This window comes from Pyxicephalus adspersus, chromosome 1 (assembly GCF_032062135.1).
Source record: "Pyxicephalus adspersus chromosome 1, UCB_Pads_2.0, whole genome shotgun sequence".
Taxonomy (NCBI): Eukaryota; Metazoa; Chordata; class Amphibia; order Anura; family Pyxicephalidae; genus Pyxicephalus; species Pyxicephalus adspersus.
In genome coordinates, this window is record NC_092858.1 from 145627789 (window position 1) to 145643809 (window position 16021).

At 37.3% G+C, this 16021-nt stretch overlaps 1 protein-coding gene across 2 annotated transcripts in view; it reads right to left on the bottom strand.

Annotated features, from left to right (window-relative positions):
- Positions 1-1160: 1160 nt before the first annotated feature.
- Positions 1161-16021, bottom strand: part of HIP1 (huntingtin interacting protein 1) — a 74161-nt gene continuing 59300 nt past the window's right edge. For both annotated transcript variants that reach the window (XM_072430005.1, XM_072430012.1), the window contains exons 17-30: positions 14663-14764; positions 13530-13662; positions 13362-13448; positions 12010-12099; positions 10709-10845; positions 8430-8540; positions 7557-7615; positions 7340-7433; positions 7114-7214; positions 6126-6231; positions 4637-4760; positions 3986-4047; positions 3513-3621; positions 1161-2300 (exon numbers count right to left, since the gene is read on the bottom strand). In XM_072430005.1, the coding sequence (XP_072286106.1) occupies positions 2290-2300; positions 3513-3621; positions 3986-4047; positions 4637-4760; positions 6126-6231; positions 7114-7214; positions 7340-7433; positions 7557-7615; positions 8430-8540; positions 10709-10845; positions 12010-12099; positions 13362-13448; positions 13530-13662; positions 14663-14764 (1326 nt within the window). In that variant the 3' untranslated portion in view covers positions 1161-2289. The remainder of the gene's footprint in view (positions 2301-3512; positions 3622-3985; positions 4048-4636; positions 4761-6125; positions 6232-7113; positions 7215-7339; positions 7434-7556; positions 7616-8429; positions 8541-10708; positions 10846-12009; positions 12100-13361; positions 13449-13529; positions 13663-14662; positions 14765-16021) is intronic.

A 16021-nucleotide genomic window follows, 5' to 3' on the forward strand; every position in this document is an offset into this window, starting at 1 on the left:
GAGGTCCTTTCTTGGCATGATTCTTTCAAGTAGAGTTTTGTGCATGGCATGCGGTGTGAAGTTAAACAATGCAATCTAACTGCTATAGATCATACTCCTGCAGGCCTGATGTCACAGGGACTTAACTATGTACATGTGGTCATTAATAAAGCAGTTCAATTTCATAAAGGCATTTAAATTATTGGAAATTGCATGGGGACAATGTTTCAATTTTTTTATAGCAACCTCTTACATTGTAAAAGTCAATTCCTTATGATCAGATCCTTACTGAAGGAGTTTCAGTATTAGTAGGTCCTACAACCTTATGTACAAAAAATGCCTATTTAAAAAAATATTTCCTACAAGCATGGGGATATAATATTGGATTTTTATGGCCATAGTTGAGCATTATCTTTATTTTTCTATTACAATAAATTGTTTTGTTTGTATACTTTTCAGGAGAATGTTGTTGTATTTTTTTGTTTCCTCCTTTCAGAGGTTTGATTGACTTTTAGGATGAACTGGGTGAGGGTCATATTTTTTACATTATCACTTTATATTATCAGTATTATCAAACAACAAACATTAACAAGGGTTTCTAAAGCTGCGTACACACTTCCAATTTTTATCGTTCAAAATGAACGACGAACGATCGATTGGGCAAAAATCGTTCGTAAAAAAGTAACCAACGACGCCGACGAACGAGGAAAGTCGTTGGAAACGAACGACCGGACCGGCGGATCGGATTGGACGACGATCGTTGACCATCGTTCCTGTGTACGATCGTTCGTTGATCGTCCATGGTCTGAGCATGCGTGACGAACGAACGTTCGTTCACTTCCTGTCGTGCACGTCACTCCCTGTATCGCTCAAACGATCGTATCTATTGTGTGTACAATATCTACGAACGATCGCGTCGTTATCTGTATGTGCAGGATCGGTGCTATACGATCGTTCGCAGATATCGTGCAGGATCGTTCATCGTTCGTTTAACAACGATAATAATTGGAAGTGTGTACGTAGCTTTACAATGGGTGAGGATTTTGGGCAGTGTTATGAGAATTTCATTACTATTTGGTCCTCTTTGCAACATATTCTTTTTCAGTACCTTTAATAAAAATATTCTTAATCATAAAAAAACACATACACAATAGAAAAATAAAAAAAAAGAAACAACAAGAAAAAAATGAACACGAGTTTATTTGTGTAAATGCAATAGTGACATCTTCAAGTGGCACATGTAGTGTCACATGTGTGAAATCATTATAACACCATGGCCTATGTAATGTGCTTTCTGTTATCTCACAGTGTGTTCGGACCCGAGTAACGCCAAGAATTTCGCTTTGCTCCATAGATGGCAAAGCAGGAAATGAAAGGATCCTGGGAAGAAAACCCAGGCAGCACCAATGACTGGAGAAATTCCACATGGGCTTTGTAGTTAGATTTCTAGGCAGGGATCTATGTTTGGGATTTAAATATTTGTAAATCCAACACTGCTGTTGATCTATGAACACAAGTCATATAAACTTCTCATGCTTTCTGTTATCACTGCAACCCAGAATCATAAAAACATTGCAAAATTCTTATCTTTTAAACCTTTCTGAATGTTTACCTTCATCAAAGACTGAAATACAGTATTTCCAAATAGATAGTTTAGTTTTATGTTTATGATCAGAGCACCATAACTATAATGGTTCCCATGAAAACGTTGTCCTCCAATGGTTGCACTCTTGGCCACCATTCTATAAGGCAAGTGTTATTGTCCATGTTTATTATAAGCTAATTTAAATATTACTGGATTATAACAGCTGCAGCAATTTTCCTTTATATATCATAGAAGCTTATTGTTGCTCCTAGTCATTCAACATGGAGTTACTTTGAATGCTGATTTCAAGCACCTTTGTGATCCGGTAAAACAGACAGTCTCAATGATTTCATCAGGCCTCAAAACCTACAGCCTCCATTCCACACTTGCGTAGGTTTGCATTGCATCCCCCATGTGTGATCCTAAGCTATAGGACACAAGAGACTAAATGGTTTGTAGTCCTCTGAGAACTGATGGAGAGTTGTGGTTGACTATGGAGGGCAGTGTAAAGTTCAGCCAGAACCCAGCTGCTTTCTGTGTACCACTGGTGCTTTATGAGTGCTGTCCTTCTGCTTCTGTAGCCCATTGGGAGTGCTCAGTGCCAGCTTATCCTGGCCAGTTCTGGCTGTGTTGAGGAGAGTTGAATTGAATGCCATAGACGTGTGCTTTCTGAGTTATCCACTGTGTGTGCATTCAGAATTGTGAAAAGGAAGCATCATCGCACTTTATTCTGTATCTACAAAGAAAAAAAAGGCATCCTTTGATTAGGAATGTACTATAATCTTTATAATAAATGTACATATTTTGCATTAAATCTTTCATTAAATATACAAACAAAATCCCGCTCCCGGCTTTCTCTCTAAATTCTCTGTAAATTGATTATGTTGAATTACCTGAGAAAATACATATCCAATAATTTGGAGATGCAGAAGCAAACCTTTCTGGTTGAATATGCTGCAACAAAATAGAACAAGTTACAGGGCCGCCTAGTGTACACCAATGCTGCCCATCTGACTCAAGTAGGAAACTCTCATAGTGTTAAATATTATGGCAGTTGATGTTCTTCAATGGTTTAAAATAGATGAGACATATCAATAGAATTGTGAACGCCTGATAAATCAGATTCTGTGAAAGACGTCGAAGTTGGGACTGGATACATTTTGTTTGTATATTAAATGAAAGATGCAAAACATTCTCTCTCTTGTTTTATTAAATGTTGAATTAATTAGGATTTAATTTTAAAATCTTAGATAATGTGAATATATGATAAGGTGCCTTTAAAGTCAATCTAAATATATATAGACATTTATGATAAATGCATCATTTTTTTCCCACAGCAAAATATCACTTAGTTGAAAAAATGTTTTTTGTTTGCATTAAAGCCCAATTCGAGTCTCAAAACAATATCATCTCTTTGAAATTCACCCTGCATTCATTTCTTCTGCCTTCTTTATAATGCAGAAAGCAGTGCTAACATTTTGACATCAGCACAGTCTCTTTATCATTGCAATACCAATGGTGCAAAAGGGGAAAATCTTTATGACCATTGGGAAACCACGAGGTAATGCACTCACACTATGTCCTCAGTATTACGGGTTGAAAGACTAAAGGCATCTTGTAGCAGAGAGGATGTAATGCATTGGCCAACGAGGGAAGTACCAATTAAAAAAATAACAAAATATTATAATTTAATTTTGTAAAGTGTATCTCTAGCATTACAATCATTAGGCAAAGGAATATTTACCTTTGTTCTAACATTTTTTAGAAAAAGATCCTCATTAAATCCTAAAGCACCCCACAGTTAGAAGAAATCTCTCCTAACACAGTTGTCACTGGAACAGGTGTACCAAATAGAATATTTTCTCATTTGTGTGAATGATTGAAAAAATAATTATTAGAGTTATATAATTAATTATTCATGGCTGAATTAAATCTGCACTCTGCTTACCATCTCCCCAGCCCTCAGAGACGCCAGCTAGTTCATAATGCTTTTTCCTTAGTTCTCCCAATTTTTCTCTTTCCTTTTGTAACTGGCTCTCTAGTTCTAAAACACGCACCTGATAAATACAGAGAAATGTGTTACTTTCATAATGATCAGTCATGGTTTAAAGTACAAAGCATACAGACAGCAATGTGAAAAATGCAGCAACCCACAGCAACCACATCATCATTCATCTAACTTATAAATAGGATCATTAAAATCTGATCGGCTGTCATTGACAACTCGATGTTTGTAAACTAGAAGAACTGGACAACTAGCTGGATGTAAATACATTTTTTTATGCAGAACTAAATGTAATAAAACTTCAGTAGTAAATCAAGGAAATTCCACCTAATCATTATCATTCCCTATTACTGTAATATCGTTAGAAGTATGTGCTCAGAAAGAAATTGAACCTTTAAACTACATGTGCACATTACCTGGGAATCCATTTCTTGTCGCTTAATTTGCGTTAGAGTCAAAGTAGAGAAGTCCATTGTTTCTGTAAAACCAACAACAAATAAATTTTTTTTTTTTATTCTAGAAACATATTACCCCCCCACATTATACCTGTTATCACAGCCATTTTACCCCTAAAATACATTATGTTATGCAAAGAGCCCATTGTGTGTGTGCAGGCCTAACCTGAAAAACATTTTTATTTATATATTTCCTGATGCAAAATTCCCCAGCTTGTTAGTTACGTGACTAACCTGCAGCCATAATACGCCATAAAGTTTACAACTTGCAGCTGAATTCTTCATCACGTCTGACTGCTCTAGCTCTGTGGACCTACATAGATTTCTATAGGGCTGGATTCCTAAGACTAAATGTACTCGGGTGAGTAAGTAGTGGTGGGAAGGGGTGTGGTTAAGATCAGGGAGGAAATAAAGTAAAATATAAAGTTCTATTTTTAGTCACTATTTTAGTGTTTTGGCATGATGAAATATTGTTGACTATAGTAGATGCTATAGTCAATAGCTAAAAGTTTTAAAAGGGTGCTTAGTTATGTCTGGTACCTGTCTAGGACATTTTATTTAATTCAGCACCTGGTATAGCTACATTTCCAAAAAAAAAAACATTCTACTTACCTACTTCATCAATCCGGGACTTGACTGATTTTGTGGAAGCCACCACACCAGCAGCATTGTGATTTACCACCTTCGAAGCTTGCTGCAATTTGGTCAGGTTAGCACTGCCCTTCTCGGCCTTCACCTGCACAAGTTAGTTGTGTAATAACATATTATTAGGTCAAATAGAAGTGGGGGGGGGGAATCAACATTTCTAAAGGATGAACAGTCTCAAAATGTGCTTTGCCCTATAGCAACAAATTAAATTCAAAACTCCATTGGTAAATGACAACTATATAGTAATAGGCTTTTATTCAGGCTGTTGTCAGAAACTAAAAAGTAAATTGCTAAGCTTATTATTTGTTTAGATGGTTTGTAAAAACAAAGTTTTGTTTTGTTTCGGAACTTTTGTTTTGTTTCGGAACTTTAGTTGTGATGGTGAAAGTTCATGTGAAGTATCACAGCCACCCACATTTAGCCATTTCATCAATCAGAACAGAGAAAAAACATTACAACAATGCTCTTGTGCATTGAGAAGTTTCTGGAGTATCCCTTCAATGTGCTTATCACAATTTCTAAAAAGCAAAATTACAATCTATATCATTTTAACGGGCTACCAGAGATCTCAAAGTGAGGCAGGCTGGACCATGTCCTGTTTTGTGGGTGTAGGCGAAGCTTCAACTCCAGCATCTGTGGTATTACAGAAGTATATCCATCTTTTTCAAATGTTTTAAAGCTGTACTCTAGTCTTACTTGTCATCTTCTATAGTTGTACTGACTCCTATCCTGTACTGAAACTACCTACTACTCATTTCACTGCAGTCTTCTTTCATTGTGCATTAGAAACGGCAGCATTCAAATATGGCCTGCCATAATTCCCACATCATCCAGCCTTTTCCTCCTAAGTATGAATGGCCCACCCTTTTATTTCAGTTCTGAAGGCACATGTCAGTGGATAAGAAAAAAAAACAGGTATGGAATAAAAAATGTCATCAGCAGTATAGTGAGGGGAAAGAGGGGGAAGCAATGAAGACAAAATATTAGCAAGGTACACTTTAGCTTTGAAACAGGAAACTGATTCCTTTGTAAGATGACCCCAGATACATACAGCAATTGTGTGTGTTCCCATAACTTAGGTACTTTATTTTGCAAAAAAAAACAAACAACCACAACATCCGTAATTGCTCTTTCGTTACCAGTTTTTTGAAATTTAGACCAAATTTAGGAATATTGGTAACTAGTCTTACTAACACACAATTGCACATCCCTGGTTTTGTGCTGCAATGATAAAGAAATGTCTTACAGCAAAGGGACATTTTATATTTTGACCTATAGGAGGTTAATATCTGTCAGCTCATCTAAACCCTTCTATTGGTCAATGCCTGTTTATGTTTAGTGGTCATTTGTGTTGGTACATTTAAAATCATTTTAAAGAATAGTAATTCAATAAGGACATGTCAACGTAAGTGGTTTTGTGTTATTCAAAGTGCATATCTTTTTCAGGCCATACCTTAGAAGCTGCTACAAGCTGGGCTGTGCTAGCTGCAATTTCATGGGAACATACAATGAGGTCTTCAAATTTACCCTGTCCTTGGACAACAAGATCTGCAGCATCCCTGAAAAACATGACATGAGAATAAACACATTAACAGTAACATTCATAATATAAATGTGAACCATGTGTGAAAAAGGAATGGGTACAAAATGAGTCTAGCCCTATTCACATATTTATAGAATTAAAAGTAAAATATTGGCCCTTGTATACCAGCACTAAAGGTCACCTAAAGGCTAAGCAGTAAAGCTTTCCTTTCCCCATCTTCACATATAACAATAAAGAGATGCAAGACCTGGAAACCCAAACTTGTCATTTAAATACCAGCAAATACATTATGCCACAAAACCAGCTACAGCCAGGACTGACAGAAACGCCTAGTTGAATACAAAGGGCATGTTACTCTTCAGAGAAATTTTTACTGTACACGTTTGCAGTGTCCCAGAGGAGCCAAGCCATGTATTATTTAGTCTCACGTGTCTACTGCCTGCATGTTATCTTATCAATTGACATGTGTCGGGAAAGCAGTTATTAGTTCTGTGCAATTCCTAATGATTCACTCTAAAAGCACCTGGATTTGTTCCACAATCCTATTAAAAGTATCTCTGGTTTACAGTTCATGGTACGCTGAATTTCAACAAGGGCTGACCATGTTATTTGGGACACAAATGTAACCAGTATTCCCCTCGTAGTGCAAATACCAGCCTTTAATTAACAGCCTGCAAGAGATAATTCACGTAACTTTGTAAGTCAAACCCAACATTATTATCGATACTACCACAAGATATCCACATGACCTATGCCACTCCAAATACAGGCAGTGGGTAACTAACAGACCTTTAGGAGTGCTTTATAAAAAACAACTTTATTCCATTTTTAAAAATAATTTCCCTGGGCATATCTAGCGTAAGTATCCATGAAGCAGTTCACAGTGAAATATACTTACACCATGACAGTGGCTCCCCACCCCACGGCCTTGGAAGCAGAGATTAAACCCTCTGTCCACCGTGAATTTCTGGCATAGAACTCTTTTGGAGATGCTGCGCCCTGTAAAATAATTATCACACAATAAAGGCTTTGCAAATACATGCACAGAAAAAAGGTTGACTTCCTCTAGTCTCTTATTTTGTGTTTGGAACAAGAAGTCACACAAAGGACAAGGACATACTGACCCTTCCACTCTCCACAATCTCTTTCTGAAGGTCCTTTGAGGCCAGAATCAAAGCCTGGATTCCTTGCATCAGATCCGTACATGACCCCAGAATCCTGCAGAACAAAGTCACACATGTTGAGGGGAACTCTTGTTCCACAACATAGGATTTATTTCATTCAGTTTGGTTTAACTCATATCTCTTGGATGTGGATTGTTTGATCATATAAGTATCTTACTGTTCATTGACTTGTAATTTTAGTCCTGTATCATCTGTCCGAGACTTCTTCAGCATTTCCTGAGGGGAGAAAAAAAATCTTTTTTTTATATAAATATCCTATCACACACAGTATCTTCAGGGGACAATCTATTACACTTTTCTGTGTCAAAAACAGACAAGTGATTATTTATAGTTTATCAGAAGGGTTGCATGTCGCCTGACCGTCCAATGAACTGATACAGCACATACGTAATGTCATCTTGTTGCTTTTAAGGATTGGACTGTACATTGCCCCACTTAAGATCAAATTATACTAGCAGTCTTGTAGACAGAATAAGAACTGCAAGTGTGGCTTGGCCCTTAGGATCTCTTTCTGCCCTTTCAAGAATATACAGTCCAAGTACTTAAGTAAAGGACAGTAACTAGTGACCAAAAAAGCCAATGAACATTTTTGTGTGCATACAACAGGTAACCATTCTGAAATTATATCACACATAAAGAAAAACATGGGTTTTATTGGCTTCTATTGGCATGTGGGAGCTCATTTAATCAGTGCTGGTGTTCCATCATCAGTTTTTATGCTAGAATCCATTTCTGAAGCTAACCCATTCTGCAGTTCCTGAATGAATATCCACAGGTGATATAACTTTGCACCTGGAGCAACCAGGTAGTATTAATATGGTACTGACAGGAGGCAATGGGTGCAATGTAGAAGAAAAGACTGCAGGAATATCATGGGTCACCAGCTATTTGTACCTAATAAGGGTATATAAGAATATATATGTAAATATTAATAGGAAAAATGTATAGAGAACTGGGATGAAGTTCTGTGGTTACCCTTACTTTACATTTTCTTCAATCCACCATAATGATTTTGAGACACAATTCTCACCTCAATTCTGGCAGCAGCTGTTTCTACAGCTGCCGCAGTGGCTGTCATTTCTTTCTCCACCAGGTCACCCAATTCCTCCTCTTTGATATCAAGCGATGGGGGACACAGCTCCTGAAAGATAAACATCCACATTTTTATTATAGGATGAGTTACTTTAAAGGACAATCACTTTTAGAGAAGTTGTTCTATTTAGTCTGTTCTATTTAGTACATGTCTACAATACATGCAAATTTACCTATATCTCACTCCTGTAAACTTGCTATTAGAGGAAAAAACTGTTATTATGCCAGAAATAAAATGTGCACCAACACAGAAGGGGACATCAAACAAATTACCAACACACTTAGATGCACGTCAGGCTGCAGATCACTCTGCAAAAGTTTCTGAAAGGTTTACAGTAAATTTGTGACCCATGCATCTGAATCCTTGGCAGCTAAATGTGGCAGATTTGCAAGGTCCAAGTCAGATGTTCCCTCTAAAAGGATACATAATTTGCCTCTGTTAGGTTTGCCAACAGTTTACCAGAATTTACCCCAATGTTCAAATGGATTGGACAGCCAAATTCAAATCCAGTTGAAGTCAATAGGGAAATATTTTGGTGTCAGAATGACAGGTAAAAATATGGCTCAGGTAAATGGATTATGATGGGCACAAAGTACAACATACCTGTATTGCTCTAGATGAATGATCAAATTGCCAAACATCAGTGATGTTTGGCTTCATTCGCTGAGAGCAGAATGACCAGTGTTTGGGTCAAATTTGACGCTAGCCCAAAGCTGAACACCAAACCTAGAGAGGGTAAGGTTTCATTGTGGTGTGGTGCTTTCATTGGGTTTTAAGCTGTAAATTTGTAATAAATTGATAAATGCCCCCCAGTGTCTTTAAGATCTAAAATCTTAAGCACAAGGTGTAAGCCTTGCTCTTCTGATGGATGTATTTTTTGAATGTATTGCACAAAACACTTTCAATTTAGCAGTCCAAAACAATAAAATCCTTGGGGTTACATACCCTTTTAAGTGAATCCCTCAAACTGTAGCCAGGGACCCAGTCTGGATGTTTTTGATGTAAGGGCTGTGTGGCTTTCGGCAAGGACAAACAGTGAAGAAATTTGGAGCATGGGTGAAGTTTATTTAAGTATGCCAGCTACACTCGAGGGAGTGCGTTTTGTACATTATCACTGTAGTATTGAAGAAGCTGACACATTCAAACTCCACACTTTCTGTGCTTTTGGAAGAGATGTTTTTGCACAGTAATATAAAGCTGGGTTGTATGAAGGACGGAGTCAGTAAAGACCTTGGGGAAGTCCTACATAGAAAATGAACATTTCACCCCCTCAGAGTTCCCCTGATATTGCTGATTAGAACTGAAAATGTAAATTGATCCTTTTCCTCAGCACTCAATAAAGCCTTGCAATATAGCCAAGAGGAATATTTATGGAAATGTTACAAATTACTGTAAAATATAATTACAACTGGGATCTCTAGTTCTTGGAACAGAAGTTCTAGCCAAAGTAGGCCATGCCACTAGAGGTCCTTCCTGTGCTGTAATTACACCTGATTACTAATGACAGTGTAAATACTACAGTTAATCAGACATTCTTATCCCCGAATGACACAGAAACTGGGAATTGATGTGATTGAAACTCCTTGTAAAATACTTTAAAAAGAAGATGCTGTTACAGAAAAAATACAGCTTTCCCAAAATAAATCAAATAAGGGATTATGTTCTAAACCAAAAGAGCTTTCCTACTTACATGTTTCTTTCCAAGTAATGGCAATAGAAGAGAACAACATAGAATTACTAGGGGAAATTCTGAAGATACTTCCTGCCTACTATAACAACATAACAATCTAGGTAAACCCCTTTCTATACCTCATATTGATTGTCTGTAAACAAAAAACTTCCAGCAACAAACAAATGTTTTGTGATGAACAATAGGCCAACCTAAGAGAAAGCAATTTCTCCATCCACTTTATCTGCTGCAGTCATCCCCTGTCATCCCCTATATAAGTGTATATATATATATATATATATATATATATATATATATATATATATATATATATATATATATATAGGCTTTCCCTTCTTCCTTCCTTTCTTTCAGAAATTAGTTAAATAAAAGTGCTCAAAACGACCAATCAGATGTTAAATTTCCTTAACATTACTCCCTCCTAGATGTCAGCTAGAAGTTTAGCACTAATATTTGACCACTGTGTGTATTTTGCAGAACACAACCAGGCTCCTGGTATCTAATGATTTTAGCCATCCGTCCGTACCTGAGCAATGTCAGCTATCAGCTTTAATGTGGCAGTAATTTGGCTGCAGTCCACTTCATCCCCTGCTTCTTTGTTGCGTAGACTGGAGAGATATTTCAGAGCTTCTGTGCCACATGTCCGACAGCTGTCAATTAACTCTGAGATAATAAAAAAAACAATTGCACATTATCAGTAATAAAGAAGCTTTGATAAGGATATTTCTCAAGAGAATATTTCAGTGATAAAACCACAACACAACAAATTAAACTGCTCTAACAGTTAAAACGCTGTGAGTGCAGAAATCTTACTGTTACAGCACAGCTAAAATTATACGCTAAAAAAATTAATCCAATTATTACAACAAAAGCAGGTCATGGGGCAGTTGAGAACACAGATAACCCTATTTATATGCTGCTTCAATGTCCAATAAAAGGTTGGGAAATTACTATGACTATGGCAATGCAACTTCAACAGCCATTTTATTTTAAGTTGCCTGTAAGTACCATTACCAGGTAATTTCAGGTATGTACCGTATTTTCCGGCGTACAAGACGACTTTTTAACCCCGAAAAATCTATGACAAAGTCAGGGGTCGTCTTGTACGCCGGGTACCAGTACTTACCTGCAGCGTCCGGTGTCCCCGCGAGTCCCCTCTCTGGTCTGGCGTCCCTGCGAGTCCTCCTGTGCCTCCTTCTGTCTTCCTGCTTTTCAGCTCACACGAGTCCTCCTGGGCAGGCTCGCGTTGCTTCACAGCAGGACTCGTGTAAGCTGAAAAGCAGGACGTGAGCCTGGATTGGCTCTCCAGTGGAGAGCCTGGATTGGCTCTTCACTGGAACACACCCATTCATTAAAGGAACGTGCCCATTCATTACTTAGAACTAGTAGTGTACAGTTCTTTCTGCCTCTCAGTTCTCTCACAATAGTGAGATCTGACAGGCAGAAGCAACAGTACAATACTGGGCATATAACACGACCCCCAAATGATTGGTTAGAGTGGGGGGTCGTCTTATACGCCCAGTCGCCTTATACACCGGAAAATACGGTAATACAAAAATATAATAAAATATAAAAAGAACAAGTCTGCTTGCTCATTATTATAAATAATACATACCTTAGCAATAAAAAAATGCTCAGATTTTCAGGGCTTATGAGCAGCCTCTTAGTGACTTAATTTGCAACTCTCAGCAATGATATTTTATGAGTGTATATATTATGAGTTGAGTGGATTTACACTTTAAAGCAGATCCACAGAAGAAAGCAGATGTGTAATTAAATTGCAAAAAAAGCATATTAAAATGGACACATGGTGTATGAAATACTCACGGTCTGAGGTTCTGGTCTGAGCCCCTTGCAGGATCACATCACTGATTTTATGTGCAAACTGAACTAGACTTGGCAACAAGAAGTTCACATCTAGGAAGAGAGAAACATAAACAAATAAATCTGTGATTTTCACATGTAAACTGCAAAAAGTCAAACAAATTATATGTAGAAAATATCTGCATTTTTATGTCATCTAAAGTTGCAAATCATGATAAATATACATCATCCCAAACTGGAATTTTACACTAATTTATACCTGTATATTTATGGGCATGAAATACATTCTGATCATGTTTTCCAAAGCAAGACTGAAAAATGATTGTAGAAAATCAATATTTCTAATTAATGCTATACAACAAGTTTGACTATTTTTCCAATGCAAACAACAAAACCAGTAAAGCCCCTGCAACCACTAGCCAGAGACCTCATTGGAAAATATCAGAAATTCTCTCTTGTGGTGTAAGGTATTGTAAGGTATTCATGGATCAGCTCACCTGGAGGTGGCTTGGAGGGATAACCAGTGAAAATCATGAGCTTCAGTATTGAATAAATAAAGTGCACTGTATCACAGGTGCTAATTTTCAATATCGTCCAAGGCTGGGTTCACACTTTTCAAATGTGGTGTGTTGAATTAATGCTTATGCATTGGGGCCCAAATGAATGGGCTGGCAACACACTGCACCCCCCCCCCTCAAAAAAAAAAAAACAGGTACAAATGGTAGTGCATACCTGTGAGCTCCAAAACATGTGCATTGGAGCTTTGGTAATACCCAATGGCACAATGTGCGAATGCCCCTGGCCTATGCCTTACCACAATGCAACAAAACAGAAAAGTTTTAACCCAACTTTAAAGGATTTGGATAAAGACTTCTATGTGGCTCTTCTACTTTTGATTCTGGACTCATGACACAACCTTACTATTGCCTATGAGATGCTAATGAATTGGTGTAGGAAGAGAAAAAGACTAGCAGCAACCAGATAAAAATAAACCACAGGGTGGTGTCCCATTTCTTCATGGTAAGTCAGAATCTGAAGGAGGGAAATTTGGTTAAAGTGGGTTGGGGTAAGGAGTGTACCTATTTGGTAATTAAAATAGGATTTGTAATATGTAGGATGACCTATTTGGATCCCACATCACATTTTTGAATTTACATGTAGAGTATTATTTATCCCTGCAAATGAGAAATTATAGACCAACCAAAGCAAGGCCTTGTAATTAAAAAACCTCCTGTAGTGCACTCCACGTTTCCTGCTCTGTGGTTTTATCAGGCCACTCTAACTACTGTGCATTTCCTCCACTTGCCTGCTATACTCTTTACATCTTTTGGTCCTCTCCCATCCTTTCTTCTCACCTGAAGTTTCCGACACATGTTGTTTCCATGCCTCCGCTAGTTTCTCTGTGCTTTCTATAGCTGCCACTGTTCTGGAGATTAGAAAGTCTGGAAAAGAAAACATGGTGTTTGGGTTTAGAATGGGGATGTCTATGCTGTAGCTATGTGTGCCTGTTACTGCCTAACTACCTGTAGACACACTGCCACTGGTATAGAGTGGCTCATCAAGTTGTTGGAGAGATTCCTGTATGATGGACTCTGCTTCCTGTAGCATGCGCTGTACAACACTGTCTTCAATTTCCTTTACTTGTGCTTGGCTCTCCTGTGTAGAAAGGGGAAACCATTATGCCTTGCAAATTATGGGCCAATTCAAAATAATTGACATAAGCATTTAATTTTCAGTCAACCTTCTTTTTGAAGCTCATCTGACCTGCTTCAAACGGTCTTACCATTTTCATAGACTTTAGGGTGATGCAAAAGCCACATGAAGTGAATGAAGGCTCATCAACACTACATTAGCATTACTTTTCTTGGGGGAAAAATAATGCAGTTCTTATGTGCAGCACATGGATGTTTTGTTATCCATGTCTTATCCCTATAGATACATAATATGCCTGTTTATTCTGCTAGAAATTTGGTGAGTTTCCAACTCCCATGCATTTCTTGTACTGAAACCCTTATACTATTGGCCCTGCCCAGTCCTTTTCGACTCAACTAGCTCTTTTTATGTCAGAAAGGTAAGGAGAGGTAATAGCTATTCTGTAGAAATGTTTGAAATTAGAGCATTAAAACATTAAAACAAAATGTCAGGTCAAATAAGTTGCATTGCAAATGAAACGGTACATGCAAATGTCTCCATAACGACTTCTTTACACAAATCGTTTTACAATCAAACAAACATCAGGACATAATTACCAAATCTAGGTAATCACAGTTTAATTGTAGTTTAATTGCAAACTGTTTGTAATAACATACATAACTGTATAATCTAATAAGCAAATCAGGAAATCAAAAAGGCTTAGGGTCCAGAAATCAAGAAGGGCCCAGCTAGCAACTATAAACGAAAAAGTGAATTGAGACCAGTAGTACCAAGTGTTAAAGAACTTCCTGCTTGAACCCCCTGTAAGGAAGAGGTCAAATGTTCCATATGGTGTATTTCATTAACTCTCCTAACCACAATTGGATGGGGGGAGGTTCAGAGGAACCCCTCTAGTTAGAATCCCTTGTTCAAAGAAAAAATTTAATAAATTCAATACAACTAAAAATAAAAAAACCAAGCAATGTTAATTTAATAAATAGTGATCATGATTAAAGCACTTTACCTGCTTGGAGGTGTCCACGTTGCTCTTCAGAAGTTTAACTTCCTGCCTACTACTTTCCAGAGCTGCTTGTAAGCCATCCATTTGTTGTATCTGCTCCTGTGCCTAGACATAAAAATATCCTGCATTATTCACAAGACCTTTTCAAATTCATTTTTTAAACTATAATACAATTGTTAAATTAAATAACCTTTCCATTTTTAACAAGGAGTTTCCCTGTTTGACACTTTTGCTAAATTATTGTAATAAAGATGTCTATTTCATGTATGGGTCCTTGGAATGGTATTTATGTTTTACAAATTAATTGAGGTTGCACTTCATTAGGTTTTATTAAAACTAATCTTCCAGGCTCATGTCTGCTTCATTCACTTGCTCATTTTTCAATCTACAGCATGTTAACACTCCATAGTATAAAAGTAAAAGTTCTACATTATATAGGTATTTCATGAATGGTAATCTCAGACATGCAAAATGCAAAGAATGTAAAACAGCATCAACTACTATTTTGTTATATATTATGTGTAAAACTGAGCATCTCCCTGTAATTGATCTTTGCATTATTAAATCTTGCACTGTGAATGTCAGCGGGATATATACACAGGGTAGCAGACAACACATGCCTTATATGACCTACAGTATACTGAGGAAATATGAGGAAGTCACGTTAGTTCCTTGGCTGTCATGTTGAACAAATAATTCAGTTATTTAGGAGCCACGGATCTGGAACAAGAAGCTGGGTTAGGGTTTCTCAACCAATGGAACCCCAGGGTTCCTCCAAAGGTTGTTGGGGGTTCCTTGAGTAATGAGAAGTTTGTGACTCTGAGGTCAGTTTAAAAGACACCAATGGTCTTTTTGGCAATCTGTAGGGGTGGCATTCTTTCATATCAATCACAAATAAATTCTTTACTACACTTATGTACTGTGAGCTGTGGATATAATTATAGAGGGGTTCCCCGAAGACCTGAAAGTCATTTAAAGGGGTTACCCCATGTTAAAAAGATCGAGAAAGGCTGGACTAGATGAAAGGTCCTGACTTTCCTGTTTTGCATGTTTGTTTCAGGTATGTGACTGAAAGTATTGGAGCTTTTATTAGTATACCAACCCAGAAATTTAAAAGACAGCAATGGCAGCTTTCAGTATTAGGAGTACTGATCTCTTTCAATAAAAATAGTTCTATTAGTCCATATCAGTAGTCATTATAGCTCCTAAATTTGAAGGTGTCTTCTTTCTACTTTTACGTTACTACTATCACAGCTGTTTGGGAGCTCTCAGCATGGATGTTCTTTATTCTTTGTTTTAATCTATGCATAATAAATTATAAGTAAACCTATACAATTGTATTATTGTCACTGACTGGGGAAA